Source organism: Aspergillus brasiliensis, assembly GCF_001889945.1.
Source record: "Aspergillus brasiliensis CBS 101740 unplaced genomic scaffold ASPBRscaffold_6, whole genome shotgun sequence".
Taxonomy (NCBI): domain Eukaryota; kingdom Fungi; phylum Ascomycota; class Eurotiomycetes; order Eurotiales; family Aspergillaceae; genus Aspergillus; species Aspergillus brasiliensis.
In genome coordinates this window covers 1,964,005-1,980,945 of record NW_027137447.1, presented here as the reverse complement: position 1 = coordinate 1,980,945, position 16,941 = coordinate 1,964,005, and the positions used below count along the sequence as shown (strand labels likewise).

Here is a 16,941-nt window from a genome sequence, read left to right as displayed (position 1 = left end):
GAGAATGGCGAATAACTCATTTAGTAATGCAGTCGAAAGTTGAGCATTGAAAGAGAGAGATCAAATTCTTGAGGGCATGAACACGTAGGCCTTAGAGGTATGAACATAAATCAATTCAGGTCAGGGAAAGGTAACTTCGAGCAGAGTGAGGAATCTTCATGACTGGACATCGTTCTAATTGTTCCTCCTGTGCGAATAGTGGCGTACTCTACACGAGCTGGTCTAGAAATCTATGTGAAGGAATTAAAGAGGATTCATTTATATAGTATTCTGCGGCGAGTCGAAACTGCTATCACATCTACCTATATAACAGCCGCACTGTAAGTGGAAGGAAATCAAGGAAGGCCTGTTTGCTCACAAGTGTAGCATTTCTCTCCCATTGAAGGCAGGTTTCCAAAAAGAATCCTTAAATGCCATTAGTATGCCCAACACCCATAGACAATCCATAACTGCCACAAAGAACTTCATTTTTGCGGCATTGGAAAGGTCAAGCAACCGTTGCTGGTAGGTACGGAACCGGTGGGGAGAGTCAGGCATATTCAATCACCTTTATTTCTATGCGAAGCCTAAGAAAGTCAGTGTAGAAATGATGATAGGATGATTGGTAGCGAAGGCAGTATCTAACAAGGCACTGGCTTTGGCTTCTGATGGAGCCTCAGGGAAGGTGATCGAATGAGAGAGAATGAGCAAAGTCGGAATTGGTGGTGAAAGCTGGGGTATATATATTGCAGCCTTAGCACTGAGACCATCCAATTATTTTGATCATCTTCAAATCGTTGTAGGCTATTCCCGAACGAAATGACATCCGGGTTCTACTTAGAGCCTGTGGGATAGGAACTTGTCTCAGGTACTAGATGGCATCACCTGCTATGGCGTACTAGCATTATTAGACTTCTACATAAAAGCACCTTAAATCCTTGCAACACGAGGGTATAGCTCAACGAGAACCTGCAAGGAAATCAAACAAGCGGTTCCTTCCGGTTATCACACGGCGTTTGAGTGGTATATGCTTTCTTGTCGCTGTTGCCGTTGAACATGTAGCCTTTTCTTTTTCTCTCGTATTTTGTTATAGCGCAGCTCATCAAACTGAGACATTTCAAATTAATGATCGGATAATAGGACTAACTAATTAGGAGTTAGTGACCGCAGAAAGTCGAGATACATGCAAGACTCCTTTCCATCTGTGGCCTTCCGACAGAGATGGCTGATCTATTGTTTCTTTGTCCGGCTCAAGCACAATAATTGCTGAATAAGTTATCCAGAATGCTTTTTACGGCTTGATCCGGTGTTCATGTCCAGGAGCGCGACACGCTCCTAACAGCAGATGAGATTCAGAGAGCTTGGATGCCTCTCCAAGCAGCGGCGTGGTGGCTTGATCTGACTGAGACACACTTCAAGCAAAAGTCAGCTGACTGAGTTGTAAAGCCTGGAATTATGGCGGATGAGCAATAGTGATGTGGCGCATATGCTGCGGTCTTTCATCTCGGTAAACAACTCGACTCAGGATGCATACTTCCTTTGTCCGAGGATTTCAGCAAAGACCCCAACCAGTGCTGCGATTCGTCGCGAAACTCCCCTTAAGATGCTCCTCAAAGCCCAAAAGGCTATCGTAGGAGTACTGCGATACCCTCGCAACGTTACAATGTCCCTCAAATCTGAACCCCTGAACATCCTGATCGTGGGTGCTGGACTCGGTGGTCTATTTGCATCCTTGGCCCTGCGGCAAGATGGACACCGGGTAACTCTTCTCGATGCCTCTGCTGAATTCAAAGAGGCAAGAATGCAGCCGTTCACTTCTTCCTCGAAAAAAGATAGCTAATGTGCCAATATATAGGCCGGTGCTGGTATCCGCATACCACCAAACAGCACTCGCCTTCTACGCCGATGGGGTATTGAGTTTGACCAAATGAAGAAATGTATCTGTCGAGGGTATCACTTTCTTCGCTGGCAAGACGGTTCGACTATAAGAAAGATCCCATTTGAAGACATGGTCGCACGTCACGGGGAACAGTATTACCTGGTCCATCGAGCTGATCTGCATGCATCCTTACTTGCTGCTGCAGTCAAAGCCGGAGTCGCAATCCATAAAGATCGACTTGTCACCTCCTACGATTTCAGTGTTCCAATGGCTATCACGGCAGATTCCGAGAAATGGGTGGCTGATTTGATTATCAGTGCGGATGGTAAGTTTGTACATTTGCCAGGTGATCAACAATTCAGTTAATGAAACCCATAGGAATCAAGTCCACTGCTAGGCCTCTCCTGACGGGTCAGCCAGACCATCCTCGAGACACGGGCGACGTCGCATATCGTATCCTCATACCCGGTCAGGATCTCTTGGCCGACCCGGATCTTGCCAGTCTCATAACACACCCAGCAACAACGTCATGGTGCGGGCCAGATGCCCACCTTGTCGGATACCCCATACGTGATGGTGAGTTATACAACATAGTAGTGTGTGCAACATCGAAAGGCGAGACGACAGATGACACGTGGGTGGTAGAGGGCGATAATGCGGAGCTTTGCGCGCGATTCTCCCGATGGGAGCCCCGGGTGCTGAAGTTATGTCGTCTAGCAAAGTCCTTCATGAAATGGAGACTGTGCGATCTGCCGGTGCTTTCGACTTGGGTTCATCCGTCCGGCAAGGCTTGCCTTTTGGGGGATTCCTGCCATCCGATGCTACCGTATCTGGCGCAAGGAGCTGCTCAGGCGGCTGAGGACGCAGCGACAATCCGCAAGGCTCTGGCTGGGGAACTCAATATCACCAATGCTCTGAAGCGCTATGAGCGCATTCGCAGCCCAAGAGCATCCTTGATTCAATCTAAGACGCGGGACCACCAATACATCTTACACATTGGTGACGGTGATGAGCAGTGCCGGCGAGATGAGCTTATGCGAGAGGACAGTCCATCAAATCCTATCTTTTGGGGGTATGAGCTTCGTCGGGAATGGCTGTTCAGCCACGATGCTGAGAGGATGGAAGACGCCACTACAGAGACACTAGAGAGCATGTAAGTAGGCCGAGGTTCACAAAACGTGGATTACCATTCTATAGCTAGAATTCAAAGAAATGTCGTCTGTGCTTTATTGTCACACATCTTACTCCCTTTATCCCACCCTGAGCCAGACTTTCTATGTAATTGCATCATGACAATAAATGAGAATTATATACAGGGAATCCATATCAGCACGCATAAGCTATACCCGACCATTCTATTCTTCATCTACCAGACAGATAATCTTCCCGGCGTTGACATTCGATTCCAGACGCTTATGAGCATCTGATATCTGAGTCCACGGGTAAACTCTATCTACTGTCGTCTTCACCTCACCTGAGATGATATGGGGAAGAACCTTCTCACAAAATAAATCACGTAATTGCCCCTGGTAATCAGCCGCTCTCGTTCTCAGCGTAGTAGCCATCAACCAGATTCGCTTGTTGAGCAATGCACGTAGATCAAAGTCATCCACCTTACTACCACTCAAAGCTGCCACCAGGACCATACGAGAGTCCATGGCTGCTGAAGCCATGTTCTGGTGGAAATAGTCCCGCCCGACGAGGTCAATAATCAGGTCCACGCCGCGGCCATTTGTCTCTCGCTTGACTACCTCTGAGAAGTCCTCTCCGGAGCGATAATTGACCGCAAAGTCCGCTCCGAGAGAGCGACACAAGTCGCATTTCTCGTTACTTCCTGCAGTGGTGAAGATCTTCGAAGCGCCACCGACTTTTGCGATCTGGATAGCAGATTGTCCGACTCCAGAGGCGCCGGCATGGATGAGTACTGACTGACCAGGTTGAAGGTTACCGACGAGGTGAATAGCCTGGATAGCGGTGAAGGAGGTCTGTCCGATCAGTTAGTTACGAATAAAAGGGATGAGTGTAGTTCATCTACCTCAGGGATGCCAGCTGCCTCCTCGAAGCTCAGGGTGGATGGAAGGTGTATCAGCATCTTCTCCGACACGGCGATCTTTTGTGCATACTATATCTTGTCAATGGCATGTCTCGGCACGATGTGATCAATCACATACTGCACCCCCATACGCGAGACCAAACACCTTGTCTCCGACTTGGAAATCCCCCGAGCCTGTAACCATCAGCTGATATCCTTGCAATGGGCGAATGTGCCAACTCACAATCAGGTCCTTTCTCTTCCACAATCCCACTGAACTCCACGCCCATTATCTTCCCTGACTCGGGCAACAAAGGGTATGGATACCGATCCTCTCTCTGCATGATGTCCATGCGATTGAGACCAAAAGCCTTGATGCGAACCAGGATGCGATTGCCTGTTGGAAACGGATCGGATACACCGTCTTCGATGAAGAGGGCGTCAGCATCGCCTTTGCCATTTCTTACCCCAACGGCCTTCATGCTGACGAATAATTGTAATACCTGGATGTCGTAGGTTGAGGTCGAACAAAGTCAATAAACCATACTATGCGACCAGCGAGGAAGAAATAATATTAATGCGCACACGCTGGATCGAACGTATCCCCGCTGACATCACTTGCGGGGACAAGAGGAACATTTTGTGGAGTTACGGAGTAGAGATTAACAGCCATTAGTTACTTACTTGCCACTGTAAGACGGAGCGATGCCTCCGTCCGACGGAGATCAACCCTCCGTCGCTGGATCTGCCGCTCCGACTGGCTCGCTCAAAGTAATGGCTGCTGCCACGGAGATTCTATGCTTCTAGAAACAGGGGAGGGTATATATTACGCCAATTTGGGTCAATCGATCGATAAGCATTTGTTCGTGATTCTATTGCTCTTCGACTGATCCCATTCGTCGTGCACGACCTATCTATATACACTACTACCAGCACTGACGAGATAACTATAACCATGGCCACTTCAACTATCACCGAAGCTGCTCCCCAAAATGGCCCCAGCAACGGAGCAACCTCAACCAACAAATTCTTCGACGATGTGCACTTCCTCGGCGACAAAGAGGGAAAAGTGGTGATCCGCTCGCCACCAACCTTCAGCAACCCCGAAGACGAGCGCGCATATCAGAAGCAACATCTAGCAGCAGCCTTCCGTGTCTTTGCCCGACAGGGCTTCGACGAAGGAGTAGCAGGACACATATCGCTGCGCGATCCCACCAATCCTGGTCCGTGACCCAAACAATCCCCCCCAGCAACCAACAAGGACCTAACCAATCTCTCAACATCTAGACCACTTCTGGATCAACCCCCTCAGCACACACTTCTCCCTGATCCGCGTATCCGACCTCGTCCTGGTCAACGAGCACGGCCAAGTCCTCCCCGGAGGCGCCCAACACCCCATCAACGGGCCCGCCTTCGCCATCCACAGCGAAATCCACAAAGCACGCCCAGACCTCAACGCCGCATGCCACGCCCACTCCGTCTACGGGAAAGCATTCTCCTGCTTCGCGCGCCCCATCGAAATGCTCTACCAGGATGCTCTGCGCTTTTACAATGATTTGGCCGTGTACCCCCGCTACGGAGGTACGGTGCTCTCTACTGAAGAGGGAGCTCGTATCGCCAAGGCGCTTGGTCCGACGTGTCGGAGTGTGATTTTGCAGAACCATGGGATGATTACCTGTGGGAGGACGGTCGATGAGGCGGCGTTTTTGTTCATTGCCCTGGATCGGTGTTGTCATGCGCAGATGATGGCGAATGCGGCGGCGGGGCCGGGGTGGGAGAAGGTTTATATTAATAAAGAGGAGGCGGAGATGACACATAGAAAAAGTGGGAACTCGAGTAAAATGTGGTTGGCGTTTCAGCCGTATTATGATCAGGTGGTTAAGGAGGATCCGGGTGTGTTGGAGTAGATTATTGAACTACGATGTGGTGTGAGGGTATTATGGGATTGATGGATTTTATGATGTTATGTACGTTATGGGTTTATGAATATCGGTCATATATCGAAGTTCGTCTTAAAACTTGGTATATACAGGTGGTCAATAGGGAACAACCCCCGTGAATATGGACACATCAGGCTCATTCATAAACCCGAATAACAGGTCCAGGTCCTGGTTGAAGTCCTGGAAGCCAGAGATGTGGTTGGCATGATCGAGTCGCGCAGGGCTGAAGTCCAGCCCGGGAAAGGTCTGAAAGTCTAAGTTGATGTCTACCTGGAAGGGGTCTTGAATAGCTGGGTCACATCCTACAACGTTGTTAGTGGCTTCAATCTTCATTGAAAGTGCATTCCTACCAGTCTGGATGGACATGCCGTTGGCTTCCATGAGCCGGCGAATGATCTTCGACGGCGCCGATACACCACAGTTGGGGATGGCCAGTTCGTCCAAACAGCGCAGACACACCGTCAGCGGGGACGATGCCTCTTTCCGACGCGTGCTTTCCCGGATGGCTGGATTGCGCGCGTGAATGGTGCAGGCTACATATATCGCGTAGCTGAGCATGTAGTTGGCTCGACGCAGCGAGTAAGCCGATCGATAGGCCAGCGCCAGGCTGGTGATGTTGCGGGCGGCCGTGACACAGTGCTCCCAGGAGTCTGCTGGCGGGTCGTCGGACCGCAGATGCCCACTACCGATGAACGGACGATGGAGTAAGATGATGAGGGCGTTGTATGTGGTGAGCAGGATAATGACATTGGGTGCGACGGTGGCGTGCGGCGACTGGCCATTTTCTGCCCAAGGTTCGAACCTCAGCTCCGCCGGCAATTTACGATACCAGACCTCTAAACGACGGTTAATCAGCTCCAGATGCTTGCGTGTCTTGCTGCCAGTGGCGCCAGCCATGTAGAAGCGGTCAATAATACTGGTCATGATCTTAGATAGGGAACAAAGTTGTTGAAACACAGTCACCGAGTAGATGCGCGTTGGAACATGAGACCGGGCAGTGCTGTCTGGCTTGAGTGGGTCCATATATGGCACCCATAACTCGTTCTCTTCAAAGGTATCCATGAAGTCTCGCGACACATGCGCATCACGCAGCTGAATGGTAAAAGGTCGTCCAAAGTACAAGCTCTGGAGCTTATCGCAGATGAAGGCGGCCCAAAAGACACGGCGTCGGACCTCGATGTCCTCGGCACTGGCAGCAACCTCCTTGCAATCCAGATGCAAGCCGAGGTCGTATACCATGCGCAGGGCGAATCCCGTGTAGAGCCAGCCTTTGGAGGTCTGGCCCCGGGCATTGAAGGTACTGCCAAGCATGATCAATCCCGCGATAGTCGGGATGCTTGAATGCGTCAAGAGCGATTGTTCCGCCAGCAGTTGATCGCAGCGATCGAAGAACCGCTTACCCGCTGATTCGGGCCGTTGCGGATCTTCCCGCACCTCAATCCGTGTTGAGAACTTGCTCGAACAGGCGAAGACGGCGTTAAGCAGGAATTCCGAGCAATATGGACCGCCAGTGACGAGGTCGCGCATGAAGGCCGGGCGATAAGTCAGTAAGAACGTGTGGTGCTGCCGATTCCAGTGCAGGTCGAGGAGATGCAAAGCCAACTCGGACGGTATCCCTCCAATGGTCGGTAAACGACGGAGATCCGGTTCGCGTTGGCGCTGGAGGGCAGCCTCCGCAATAAGCTGATATCGATCCGGCTCTGCAGCAGGTCGTGAATTGGCACCGTTGGCTAGGCCGATAGGGCTCCGGGCATGCAAGGCCGACGACGGGCCAAAGATGCCGACAGTCCCGCATTCGTCGCGGGAGAGAAAGGTGGTGGGATCATAGTCCTCGTCTTCGGAGCTGCTATCATTCAACTCGTCATTGGGCGTGCTGTACACATTGGAGCTATTGTCGGAGGTTTGGGTGGGTTGGGACACCGGAACGTCATCGATGTTAGCATCGACGCCGGCCAATGATGCTGGCAGCTGCAGGCCTCCGTCCTTGACATGGATGGAGTCCAGAATAGCAGCTCGAGCAGCTGGATCCGCCTTCTTTAGGGCAATGATTACATTCTCCGCCGCACGCCTCTGGCGGTGAGCCGCATTGATTAGAGCTCGCGACGGCCTGGTGCAGCAGTGTCAGCGCATGCGTGGCAAGATACTTGCAGCCATGGATGGCGAGGCGTCCTGGTAGGAAGAAGACCTACCTCTGGCGGGGTGGGTCAACCACATAGACACATTGTCGATCATGACGCTGACAGGAGCCACAGGTGGGTTTCCTGTTGTCACAACGGATCTTGCGGACGCGACAGAATTGACATGCCCGGGGGGTGGTCGGAGATGACTGGCGCTTGGGACTCATTTCCGCACATGGCCGACTTGTTCGGAGAAGAAGCAGTCAGTAGGGGATGAGAGGGGGACGGACTGTCAAGCAGCGTGGCTAGGACGGGCTAATTCAGAGATAGCAGGGGACCGATAATCCGGGGAGCCAAGAGGCACAGCCCGCATGACGCAGTATTCCGATCTGACATTCGCGGGAAGACCATGCAGGGAGGAGATTAAGCGAGACAATTTAGGTTCCTCTGAGCGCGGAGGGTATTTGCAACGATGCCATTATGAGAGCTGAATGCTGAGCAGGGGGAAATGGTTGGACATCGATTTGAGGGCTGCCAGAGAGTCCCGTGTCCTTCCTCTTTGGGGCGAGGGGATGTGCCGCTGACTAAAATTCTATACCAGTTTATGATTGGCTGAATGGTCACGGGGACACGGTCATGCCACGCTAGCTGTTTCTGGACTAGAGCAACGGAGCGTCTCGCTCCGTAAACTCCCGCCATATCAACTGATCACATTCACACTCACCACACGCTCAGATCCCCGATACCTTAATCCATTCAAGGGAGGGTCACAGCGGAGGCGGCGCTGCGGTCGTGCCGTATGTCCATGCAAGCCTTACCAAAATCACCGCTATACGCAGGAAGATTGCACGGAGGATAATGCCCCGTCAAAGAGTTCGGAACCGTCTTTGTACGACAATGAAAAGGCGTCCAGGAGGTAGCTAGCTGTTGACAGCTAAGCTGTGCAACATGGAAGCTTCAATTGCTATTCTGCTGATGTTGAAACACCACCATGGCTACAGTACAACTTCCGACTTTCCAAATTGACTGTCATCGCCCGCAAAATCACTAGGCATACCCACTGACTCAAAGCATTCTTGATGCACTGCAAATTGAACCTCACCATAGCCGGACAAATCTCCCGGGGTCACCCTCCTCGCTAGAGACCTGGCCGAAGGTGTCGAATCAAGAACGATTATAGCCCTCCGACCCACCTTCCCATATATCGAATACCACTTTGATGCCCTATCGAACTTCGTCCAAAATCCGTCTACAGTTGGCAGGAGATGCTGGGGACCAAGAGTCCGTGCCGTCTCATTTGAGAGGTGATGTCAATAGAGATTCTCGGAGACATACACACAAAGTATTGGGGTCTGCTGTTGAGGCCGTGTTTGAAGCGGAGGCGCGGTTCCTGGACCAAGAATCGGCTTGTGGATCATGCCCAACAATGATCAATAAGGTATTGCATTCTAGCCGGCATGGTCATGGAGCGGTCCCGACAACGGTGGGAAGATTGGCAATTTCTCCAGTGCGCCTGAAGACTTACCATATCCGCAAGGGGGTCTTCAGGGAGATTACATTTGCCGCCTACACCCAAGCTACATAACTATTCTTCATAGTGGTTCAGCGAAAAGCAAACGGATGCTCACGAACCATTTGGTACAGAACCAGGTAAGACAGACAATACATCCCATGCCTACCCTACTGCTCTAGCTATAACTCAATGCTTGGGTGGAACCCCCTCAATCTGTGCTCGGATGGAGTCCGTCACCAATTCTTGAAGGCTCCTGGTCTCTCTCACGCCAATATCTTCGTTATCCCGGCGATCGTACAGGGTGCCTCCCTCCGTCCAGATGCGCCGAAGCGTGTAGACCGTAGCCGCGGGGTCCTCCTTCTCCCATGCCTCCTTCTCCAAAGTCCGCAGCTCATCCAGTGAGATATACTCAACGGTCCACTTGGTACCAGTTTGGCGTTCAAACTCGGCCAGTACATCGGCCGGCGTGGTAGTAAACGAGTTGACTTTGAGTGCGCGGTTACGAGCGGCATCCCAATGGGTGAGCGCGTGCACGACAAATTTACCCACACTATATCTCATTAGCAAACTACATTCAATAGGATAATCTTTCTTAACGGAAATCATACTCTGCACACGCCGTGAGACTAATTTTACCATGCTCATCCCCCACGATGGCCGCCTTCTTGGCCAGCACATCGAACGTGCCCGCCTTGGTATTGCGAGACCGACCCAAGTAGAAAGGGAAATCGGCGTAGGGTCCAGTTACCACGTAGGCATACTCCAAAGTACTCCGGACCTCTCTGAGCGCTGCGCGGACTTTGAGTTTTTGTTGGTGCGGTTTCTCGTGCTGTGAGGCAGGGCTATATTCAATATCCGTGCCATATTCGGAAGGCAGAAAACGCTTGATATTGGGGGTTTCGTTGGCGAGTTGAATCAAAGGGATCTGAGCTGCGATGGCGCCGCGACCGAGTGCGGAGATGACGGTGTCGACCCCTAATTCGATATCTTAGCTAAATTGAGCTGCGTTGGGATGGGGTGGTAATGTACCTGCGTAAGCCTGGAGCACATCGTCGCGATTCGCCACATCACCAATTAAGATGTCAACTCCTTTCTGACGGAGCGCATTGAGCTCGTCGGGCTTGCTGCTGACGGTGTGGGGACTGGTGAAGATGGCGATGCGACCGAAGGATTCCCGCGCGTTGACGATGGCTTCGATGATGTATTTGCCAATGGTGCCGGTGGCACCGAACATAAGTAGATTAGACTTGTCGGACATGGTGAACTTGTGATATGGTACACAGGAATTGTATCGTTGAGGCGTAGTGGTTGATGGGAAGCTGGACATTTTGGATTTATAAGAAATGAGCCCCCCGCAGCGCGGCTAATAACTAAACCCCGCGGGCTCGGATGGGCGATCCGAGGATTGGCAACCAGTTTGCACTCTATCTGATTGTCACAACTTGGGGCTTCTGGTGAATCCTATACTGGTATACTTTGTACATAGGGAGATTACAATCTATTTTGCCATCTCCTGGCAACTTGATGACTGTTATATCTCGGGTGGTTCAAATAGTACTTCGTGCAAGCTCCATATCACCCAGTGATATGATTCGTACGAAATATTTGATAAGAGTACAGCACGCAATGATTGATCGTATCAACATAATAAGACGTCATCGGACATTTCATCAGTAAACTACTGAAACAATCTGGCCGGGTTGTTGACCCACAGATTCTGCCAGGTTTGCTCATCGGGAATCCATTCACGCAATGTGCGGATATGCCCGGCATCGTCAACCTCCCGAAATCCCTCCACCTCTTCCAACCGCTGCTGGTCGGTCTTGCCTTTGCGCGTCACTCCCAACTGGGTATGAGGCCAATCCGTGCCAAAGACAATGCGATCCGGACCGGCCTGGATCACTGCCTTGGCGATGGGCTCGATCGCCTTCATGCCGCTCTCGTGACCATGGTAGAGTCGCTCAAAGCCTGAGACTTTCACCCAGACTCGTTTCTCCCGGATCAGGTCCAGGAACGTGGCGAACTCGGCAGAGTCCTCCTCCCCAGGGAACGTGCCGCCAAAATGATCGGCCACCATTTGGATCCGGGGATCCATGTTGCGGATCGTGTCCGCCATGGCAGCCCACGCACCGACAGGGCAGAAGATGCCAATCGCCCATCCCAACCGGACCAGCCGGTGGGCCAGAGCTTCCACCTTCTTGATGATGTCGCTGCCGCCGTTCTGTTTGCCGTGGCCCCAGGCCATCTCGTGCAAGCGCGCTCCGCGCACCCCAGCGGCATGTAGTGCGTCCAATTGTTCATCAGTGATGGTGAACGGGTCGATGGTTGCCAGGCCCCGGAGAGTGTAGCCGGACATCTCTTGCTGCTTGGACAGGGTATCAACCAACGCTGCTGGCGAGACCCCTTGCACAGAGGCGTGAACGATCACAATGTTCCTGCAGCCGGTGATTGCTGTGGGATACTCGTCCATCTGGGCGGCCTGGGGCGTGTACGAGCGCGGCACAGCATAGGGAAAGTTCTTAGGATCAAAGACGTGAATATGGGTATCCCACGCGTTGTCAGGGACGAGCTCAGCCATTGTGAGTAAGCGGGAAAGCGATCAAGCCAGGGTGATGGCCGGAATAAGTCTTACCAACTTGGAGGTAGGCGGATGCTCAACTTGTGGTGGTTCTGGCAGGCTTGGCTGAAATGAAGAGCAACCGTCCATCCCAAGCGAGATATACATGCATGACCGGCATATATGTTGCTACCAGCTGACATCGCATGGGTGCATCATTGGTTGGAGCTCGATGCTCCATCTGCCCGTCTCGGACCGGCGCCACAGCCGTCGTACGGACTATCGTTGTCCGTCGTGCCAGCCTGTTGGATCCCAAGGACAGCAACCCCCGCAGGACACCTGCTTTCGAGATTCGTTTTGTGGGGTGGACTGGGAAACTGGGGGATCGGCATTCGATCAGACCACGTCGCGGTGGGGACAAATCAGTGGTCATGATCGCGCGAGACAGGAGAATGTCATCAGAAACGAAGGGAATCGGTTGGTTGATATCAAGCATCTAGGGCTCAACATCGGCGAACAGTAGGAACACCGAGGGGCTCAGATGTTTCCGATCGGTCAAACCTTTCACAGCCGACTTGCATCACTAGATCTGCTCTACGAGCGTCATGGTGTCTGCTTAGCTATGCTGCGATCTTACTGTACGGCGAGCACCTGAGGCTGGCGATTGGCGAGCCATGAGGGGAGAGACATGTCAAATCCACCTCACTAAGGTCAAAGCCCAACCAGCTGCCAGACCCTTCTATTCCATTATTCCCCCGCATATCTAGGATTCCCCATACGCCAAGATCATGCCAAGTATGGTGTCCCAGATTGAGGTATAAACGTTGCCTCGCTCAGGGGGTTCGATTCTGTCTTCGACCACTCTATCACACTTTCTGTCCACTTTCACCATGAACATCCTTACCACCCTCGCCGCTCTCCCTAGGGAGATCGGCTCCACGCTGCACATGAAGCCCATCCAGGCGTTAATCTGGCTGACCTGCTGGGCTTGCTGGATGCTGGGCTCCTTGCAATACTATGCCCTCCCGTTTACTCTCAGCACCGTGGCGGAAGCCCTTCATGTGGCCGAGACAAATGTCTCCGAAGCCAATACCACCACGATGCTGTCCCGTGCTGTGGGCGCAGTCATCTTTGGTATTATGTCTGACCAGTACGGGCGGAAGATTCCCATGCTCATCGATCTGATTCTCATGTGCGGCTTTACTATCGCGACGGGGTTCTCGCAGACCTTTCCCCAACTGATTGGATTCCGGTTCCTCTTTGGTAAGCTTGCAAGAGACTACAGGCCGGGAAACCTGCTAATACCTCCAGGTGTTGCCTACGGTGGTACATACGGTCTGGCCATGGCGACAGTGCTGGAAGCGGTGCCGGAAAAGTCCCGAGGTGTGGTGGCTGGCTTCACACAGCAAGGCTTCTCGTCCGGGTATTTGTTTGCATCTGGCTTGCATCTAGCCATGAGTGAGTTCCCATCATCCTCTTTCCTTGATCACTGCTTACGCATCCCACAGATCCCTATGGTTGGCGCTCTCTGTTCTGGCTCTGTGCGGGCTTGACAGTCCCCGTCGCCATCCTTCACGCCGTGACCCCTTACTATAGCGTGGCCTCCTCCGCCACCCAAGACGAAGAGCACGCCAACGGACCGGCCCAGAATTCCCGCGCTGCTGTCGGAGGGAACCTTCCATTTCATAAGAAGCTCGCCTACGTGCTCCGCTACCACTACAAGGCCTTCATCTACGCCTGCTGCCTCACCTCGTGCCTAGCTACCATGGGCCACGGCACCATGGATCTCTACCCGACCTTCCTCGTCAGCCAGCGCAAGCTGAATATCCTCCAAGAGACCTGGGTAACCTGCATCCTCCAGATTGGAGGTATTCTAGGCGGTGTGGTCGGTGGGTTTCTCTCACACAAACTAAGCGCCAAATGGGTAGCTGCCGGCGCAGGCCTCCTAATCGCACCGTGGTTACCTCTATGGACGCTGCCGTCGAGATGGGGTCTTCTCGCCCTGGGTGCCTTCTTCCTGCAGTTTTTCTACGGTGCTGCGATCGGGAACTTGGGAAACCTGTTGCAGCAGCTGTGTCCTCACCCTGGTATCCGGGCTGCATTCACCGGCGTGGCGTACAACATCGGTAATGCCGTGTCGTCGATCGCACCCACGATTGAGACATCTCTGGGAGAGCGGTTTCCGACTGCAGACGGGTCACCGGATTATGCGAAGACGCAGATGATCCTTGTGGGGATTGTAAGTATACATCATCCCTATGTATAATTTGGACTGAGGTTTGTTAATGGGTGTGCTTTAGGTGATATTTTGCTTGGTGTTGACTTTGACGCTCATGCCACTGGACAGTCTGAACAGAAGCTGGGACCGGGAGAATCCCAATGCGACGGTTCCTGCGACGCATGCAGAGATGGAAGTGATGGATAAAACCGATCTGAAAGCACAGGAGGCAGATGCGGAGAGGGGTGGTTCGACCCATGTTGAGGATACGAAGTCTTAGTTCTGCTTGTTCTGTGCCCTTGAATTTAGTGTGGCTGGCGGATCTGAAATGTCACGAGATTGAGTGCAGGGTCTTGCTAGTTGCTACAGTGTTCTATGTGGTTTAGAACGAAAACCAGATGCACGGGCCAGCCTGAATATTCTTTCCCCTTGTCATTCTGTAGAGAGGCAGCGACCTTTTTCCAGATACTCCGTCGTAAGATGTTCAAGAACATGGACGATAGTTGGACCCTGTACCCGCAGCGCAACACTCACCCAGATCGCACGCACTGCATTCTCATCTCATGGAACATCTTCATTAACTCTGATTGCAATCACCTCCAAGAGATACTCAGGATCAGTCCAGCTCGAGGGTCCCTGGCAGGAAAAAGTATGAGCCGCCTAGCGGGGGCGATGCAGCGACGGATCCATTAACTCGCTGCAGCATCGAGCAAAGATCGGCGGACTGTGGATCAATATGAAACGAGCGATTTAACGCTCTTGAGTATAGGTCTTTAAGCTCGCTAGGTTCTATAGTATAGGGTAGCAGATTCCGACGGATGTCTTATCTCCGAGGAATTGCCCGAATCTTCATCTCCGACCTGCTGTGGATGCCTTCACCTGGAATTAAAGCTGTCCAGACGCAGGATAAATTTACTATCCTCACCAATAACTTAGTAGCACACTAAGTATCTATTCCCCAATGACAGTCCAACAGGAACCCCGTCCGCTGCAGGTCCTCATCGTCGGTGCCGGCATTGCGGGGTTGACTGCTGCCATTGCTTTGGGCCGGCAGGGTAATCAGGTTGTGGTATGTTGATTAATACTATACTATTATCGAAGTCAACACAATCGATACTGATATGGCTAGATTCTCGAAAAATCCAAGTTCTCCCGCGAGACCGGCGCCGCTATCCATGTGCCCCCAAATTGCACCGCTTTGCTGAATTGGCTGGGCATTGACCCGAAGGACTTTGGTGGCACTTTATTAGAGCAGGTATATCTAGCAGTTCCTGGTATATGCGCCGCAGCTAAGAGTCTAGATCCACCGATATGACCAACTAGGTAACTTGAAGTACCTGAAAGACTTTGCCGAAATCCGGCACAAGTGGCAAGCAGTATGTCCCCGTACCAGATCCGGGATGGATCACTAACAAACCAGGAATGGTACCTGGTTCACCGAGTCGATCTACACAACTACCTCAAGCAGCGTGCCCTGCAGACAGCCACTCTCCACATGGGCTGCAAAATCGTCAACATCGACGTTGATAGCCAGCGTCCGTCTGTCACTCTCGACAACGGCGAGCGACACGAAGCGGATCTGCTCCTTGGGGCTGACGGCCTGCACGTATGTACCCTCCCATTGCTCAGGGAGTATCTACTCACTGCAAGTAGTCCATCGTCCGTGAAGTGATCGGACAGATACCCCCTCCTCCCTTCCCAGCTGGCAAGTCATGTTTCCGATGGCTTCTCCCGACTGAAAAGCTGCGCCATCTCCCCGCCACCCAGGATATCGTGCGCAATCCGGGAGTATTCATAGAATGGGCCGGTGGAGATCGCCGACTCGTGGCATATCCTTGCTCTAACAATGAGGTGTTCAATCTTTGTGCTTTTCTTCCTACTGCCGAGGCTGGTGATGCCGCCGAAGGTAATTATCCCCAATTGTTTTGTTGATATTTTGATGCTAAGTGTCATCCAGGCTGGCAAGCGATCGGAAACAAGACTGCTCTTGCGGCTGGATTCTCCGAGTTCAGTCCAGAAGTCAAGGATCTTGTCCACGGAGCGGACGAGAACCTCAAGGTTTGGGAGCTGTTCGATATGAAGTCCCTCCCAACATGGGTGAGGGGATGCTCTGCTTTACTGGGTGATGCCGCACACCCGTTTCAGCCTTGTGAGATAGTCTCTCATCACTGTTAGTACGTAAGCTAACAACAACAGATATGGGCCAAGGAGGCGCCATGGCCATCGAAGATGCAGTTGCTTTAGCAGTTTTGCTCCCCGCCGGTACTACAGTGGACGAAATCCCCGCTCGATTGGCCCTGTATGAAAAAGCAAGACGGTCGCGTGTGGATATGGTTCTGGAGTATACACGCATTAACGGAGTGGATGAGAATGATACGACTGCCAGACGTATTACAGGTGAGTTTATCAGCAGTTGTTGAGGAAGTTAAACTGACATGTGTAGCTGCCGAGATGGTCAAGTTCATGGGCATCTGCTTTTCGCATAATGAAGTTGAAAGCTCGGGGGCGCTACTTGCTTCGCAATAGGATACGCCGGATTGCTTACGGCAGCAGGCTGCCACCTGTGAACTAACTACATTGTATATACTTTGCTTTCGTCTTCACTAGTAGAATTCCACTAAAATATATTATCATTGGTGGTATCATTAACAACTATGATAGAGTTGCTACTCCACTGCGGGAATTTGGCGATGCTCCCGCAGAAAT

The 16,941-nt window shown here is 52.1% G+C and overlaps 8 protein-coding genes across 8 annotated transcripts; 4 read left to right on the top strand and 4 right to left on the bottom strand.

Moving 5' to 3' along the window:
* Nucleotides 1-1,642: 1,642 nt before the first annotated feature.
* ASPBRDRAFT_675355 (uncharacterized protein) lies at nucleotides 1,643-3,114 on the top strand (the record flags this gene model as incomplete). The annotated part of the gene is made up of 3 exons (XM_067628913.1): nucleotides 1,643-1,678; nucleotides 1,835-2,183; nucleotides 2,237-3,114. The coding sequence occupies 3 exons, from the start codon at nucleotides 1,643-1,645 to the stop codon at nucleotides 3,013-3,015; spliced, it is 1,164 nt and encodes a 387-aa protein (XP_067479493.1). The 3' UTR covers nucleotides 3,016-3,114.
* On the bottom strand, nucleotides 3,092-4,499 carry ASPBRDRAFT_153403 (NAD(P)H-quinone oxidoreductase). The gene is made up of 4 exons (XM_067619365.1): nucleotides 4,135-4,499; nucleotides 4,030-4,085; nucleotides 3,894-3,980; nucleotides 3,092-3,843 (listed from the first exon to the last, which is right to left on the bottom strand). The coding sequence occupies exons 1-4, from the start codon at nucleotides 4,370-4,372 to the stop codon at nucleotides 3,214-3,216; spliced, it is 1,011 nt and encodes a 336-aa protein (XP_067479492.1). The 5' UTR covers nucleotides 4,373-4,499; the 3' UTR covers nucleotides 3,092-3,213.
* Nucleotides 4,500-4,832: 333 nt separating this feature from the next.
* Nucleotides 4,833-5,862, top strand: ASPBRDRAFT_675347 (class II aldolase/adducin family protein). The gene is made up of 2 exons (XM_067628912.1): nucleotides 4,833-5,113; nucleotides 5,178-5,862. Exons 1-2 carry the CDS (start codon nucleotides 4,846-4,848, stop codon nucleotides 5,795-5,797), a joined length of 888 nt encoding a protein of 295 aa, XP_067479491.1. The 5' UTR covers nucleotides 4,833-4,845; the 3' UTR covers nucleotides 5,798-5,862.
* Nucleotides 5,843-8,462, bottom strand: ASPBRDRAFT_65884 (uncharacterized protein). Its single transcript, XM_067628608.1, has 3 exons — nucleotides 8,020-8,462; nucleotides 6,181-7,937; nucleotides 5,843-6,132 (listed from the first exon to the last, which is right to left on the bottom strand). Exons 1-3 carry the CDS (start codon nucleotides 8,172-8,174, stop codon nucleotides 5,927-5,929), a joined length of 2,118 nt encoding a protein of 705 aa, XP_067479490.1. The 5' UTR covers nucleotides 8,175-8,462; the 3' UTR covers nucleotides 5,843-5,926.
* Nucleotides 8,463-9,358: 896 nt separating this feature from the next.
* ASPBRDRAFT_43635 (uncharacterized protein) lies at nucleotides 9,359-10,782 on the bottom strand. The gene is made up of 3 exons (XM_067625037.1): nucleotides 10,490-10,782; nucleotides 10,069-10,435; nucleotides 9,359-10,010 (listed from the first exon to the last, which is right to left on the bottom strand). The coding sequence occupies exons 1-3, from the start codon at nucleotides 10,716-10,718 to the stop codon at nucleotides 9,647-9,649; spliced, it is 960 nt and encodes a 319-aa protein (XP_067479489.1). The 5' UTR covers nucleotides 10,719-10,782; the 3' UTR covers nucleotides 9,359-9,646.
* A 356-nt stretch (nucleotides 10,783-11,138) lies between these two features.
* On the bottom strand, nucleotides 11,139-12,038 carry ASPBRDRAFT_125207 (uncharacterized protein; the record flags this gene model as incomplete). The annotated part of the gene is made up of 1 exon (XM_067617768.1): nucleotides 11,139-12,038. The coding sequence occupies one exon, from the start codon at nucleotides 12,036-12,038 to the stop codon at nucleotides 11,139-11,141; it is 900 nt and encodes a 299-aa protein (XP_067479488.1).
* Nucleotides 12,039-12,692: 654 nt separating this feature from the next.
* ASPBRDRAFT_75481 (uncharacterized protein) lies at nucleotides 12,693-14,644 on the top strand. The gene is made up of 4 exons (XM_067629283.1): nucleotides 12,693-13,280; nucleotides 13,329-13,475; nucleotides 13,526-14,256; nucleotides 14,318-14,644. The coding sequence occupies exons 1-4, from the start codon at nucleotides 12,908-12,910 to the stop codon at nucleotides 14,513-14,515; spliced, it is 1,449 nt and encodes a 482-aa protein (XP_067479487.1). The 5' UTR covers nucleotides 12,693-12,907; the 3' UTR covers nucleotides 14,516-14,644.
* A 552-nt stretch (nucleotides 14,645-15,196) lies between these two features.
* ASPBRDRAFT_153389 (uncharacterized protein) lies at nucleotides 15,197-16,792 on the top strand (the record flags this gene model as incomplete). Its single annotated transcript, XM_067619364.1, has 8 exons — nucleotides 15,197-15,304; nucleotides 15,365-15,490; nucleotides 15,537-15,611; nucleotides 15,656-15,841; nucleotides 15,889-16,141; nucleotides 16,193-16,384; nucleotides 16,432-16,632; nucleotides 16,679-16,792. 8 exons carry the CDS (start codon nucleotides 15,197-15,199, stop codon nucleotides 16,759-16,761), a joined length of 1,224 nt encoding a protein of 407 aa, XP_067479486.1. The 3' UTR covers nucleotides 16,762-16,792.
* Between the last annotated feature and the right edge of the window lie 149 nt (nucleotides 16,793-16,941).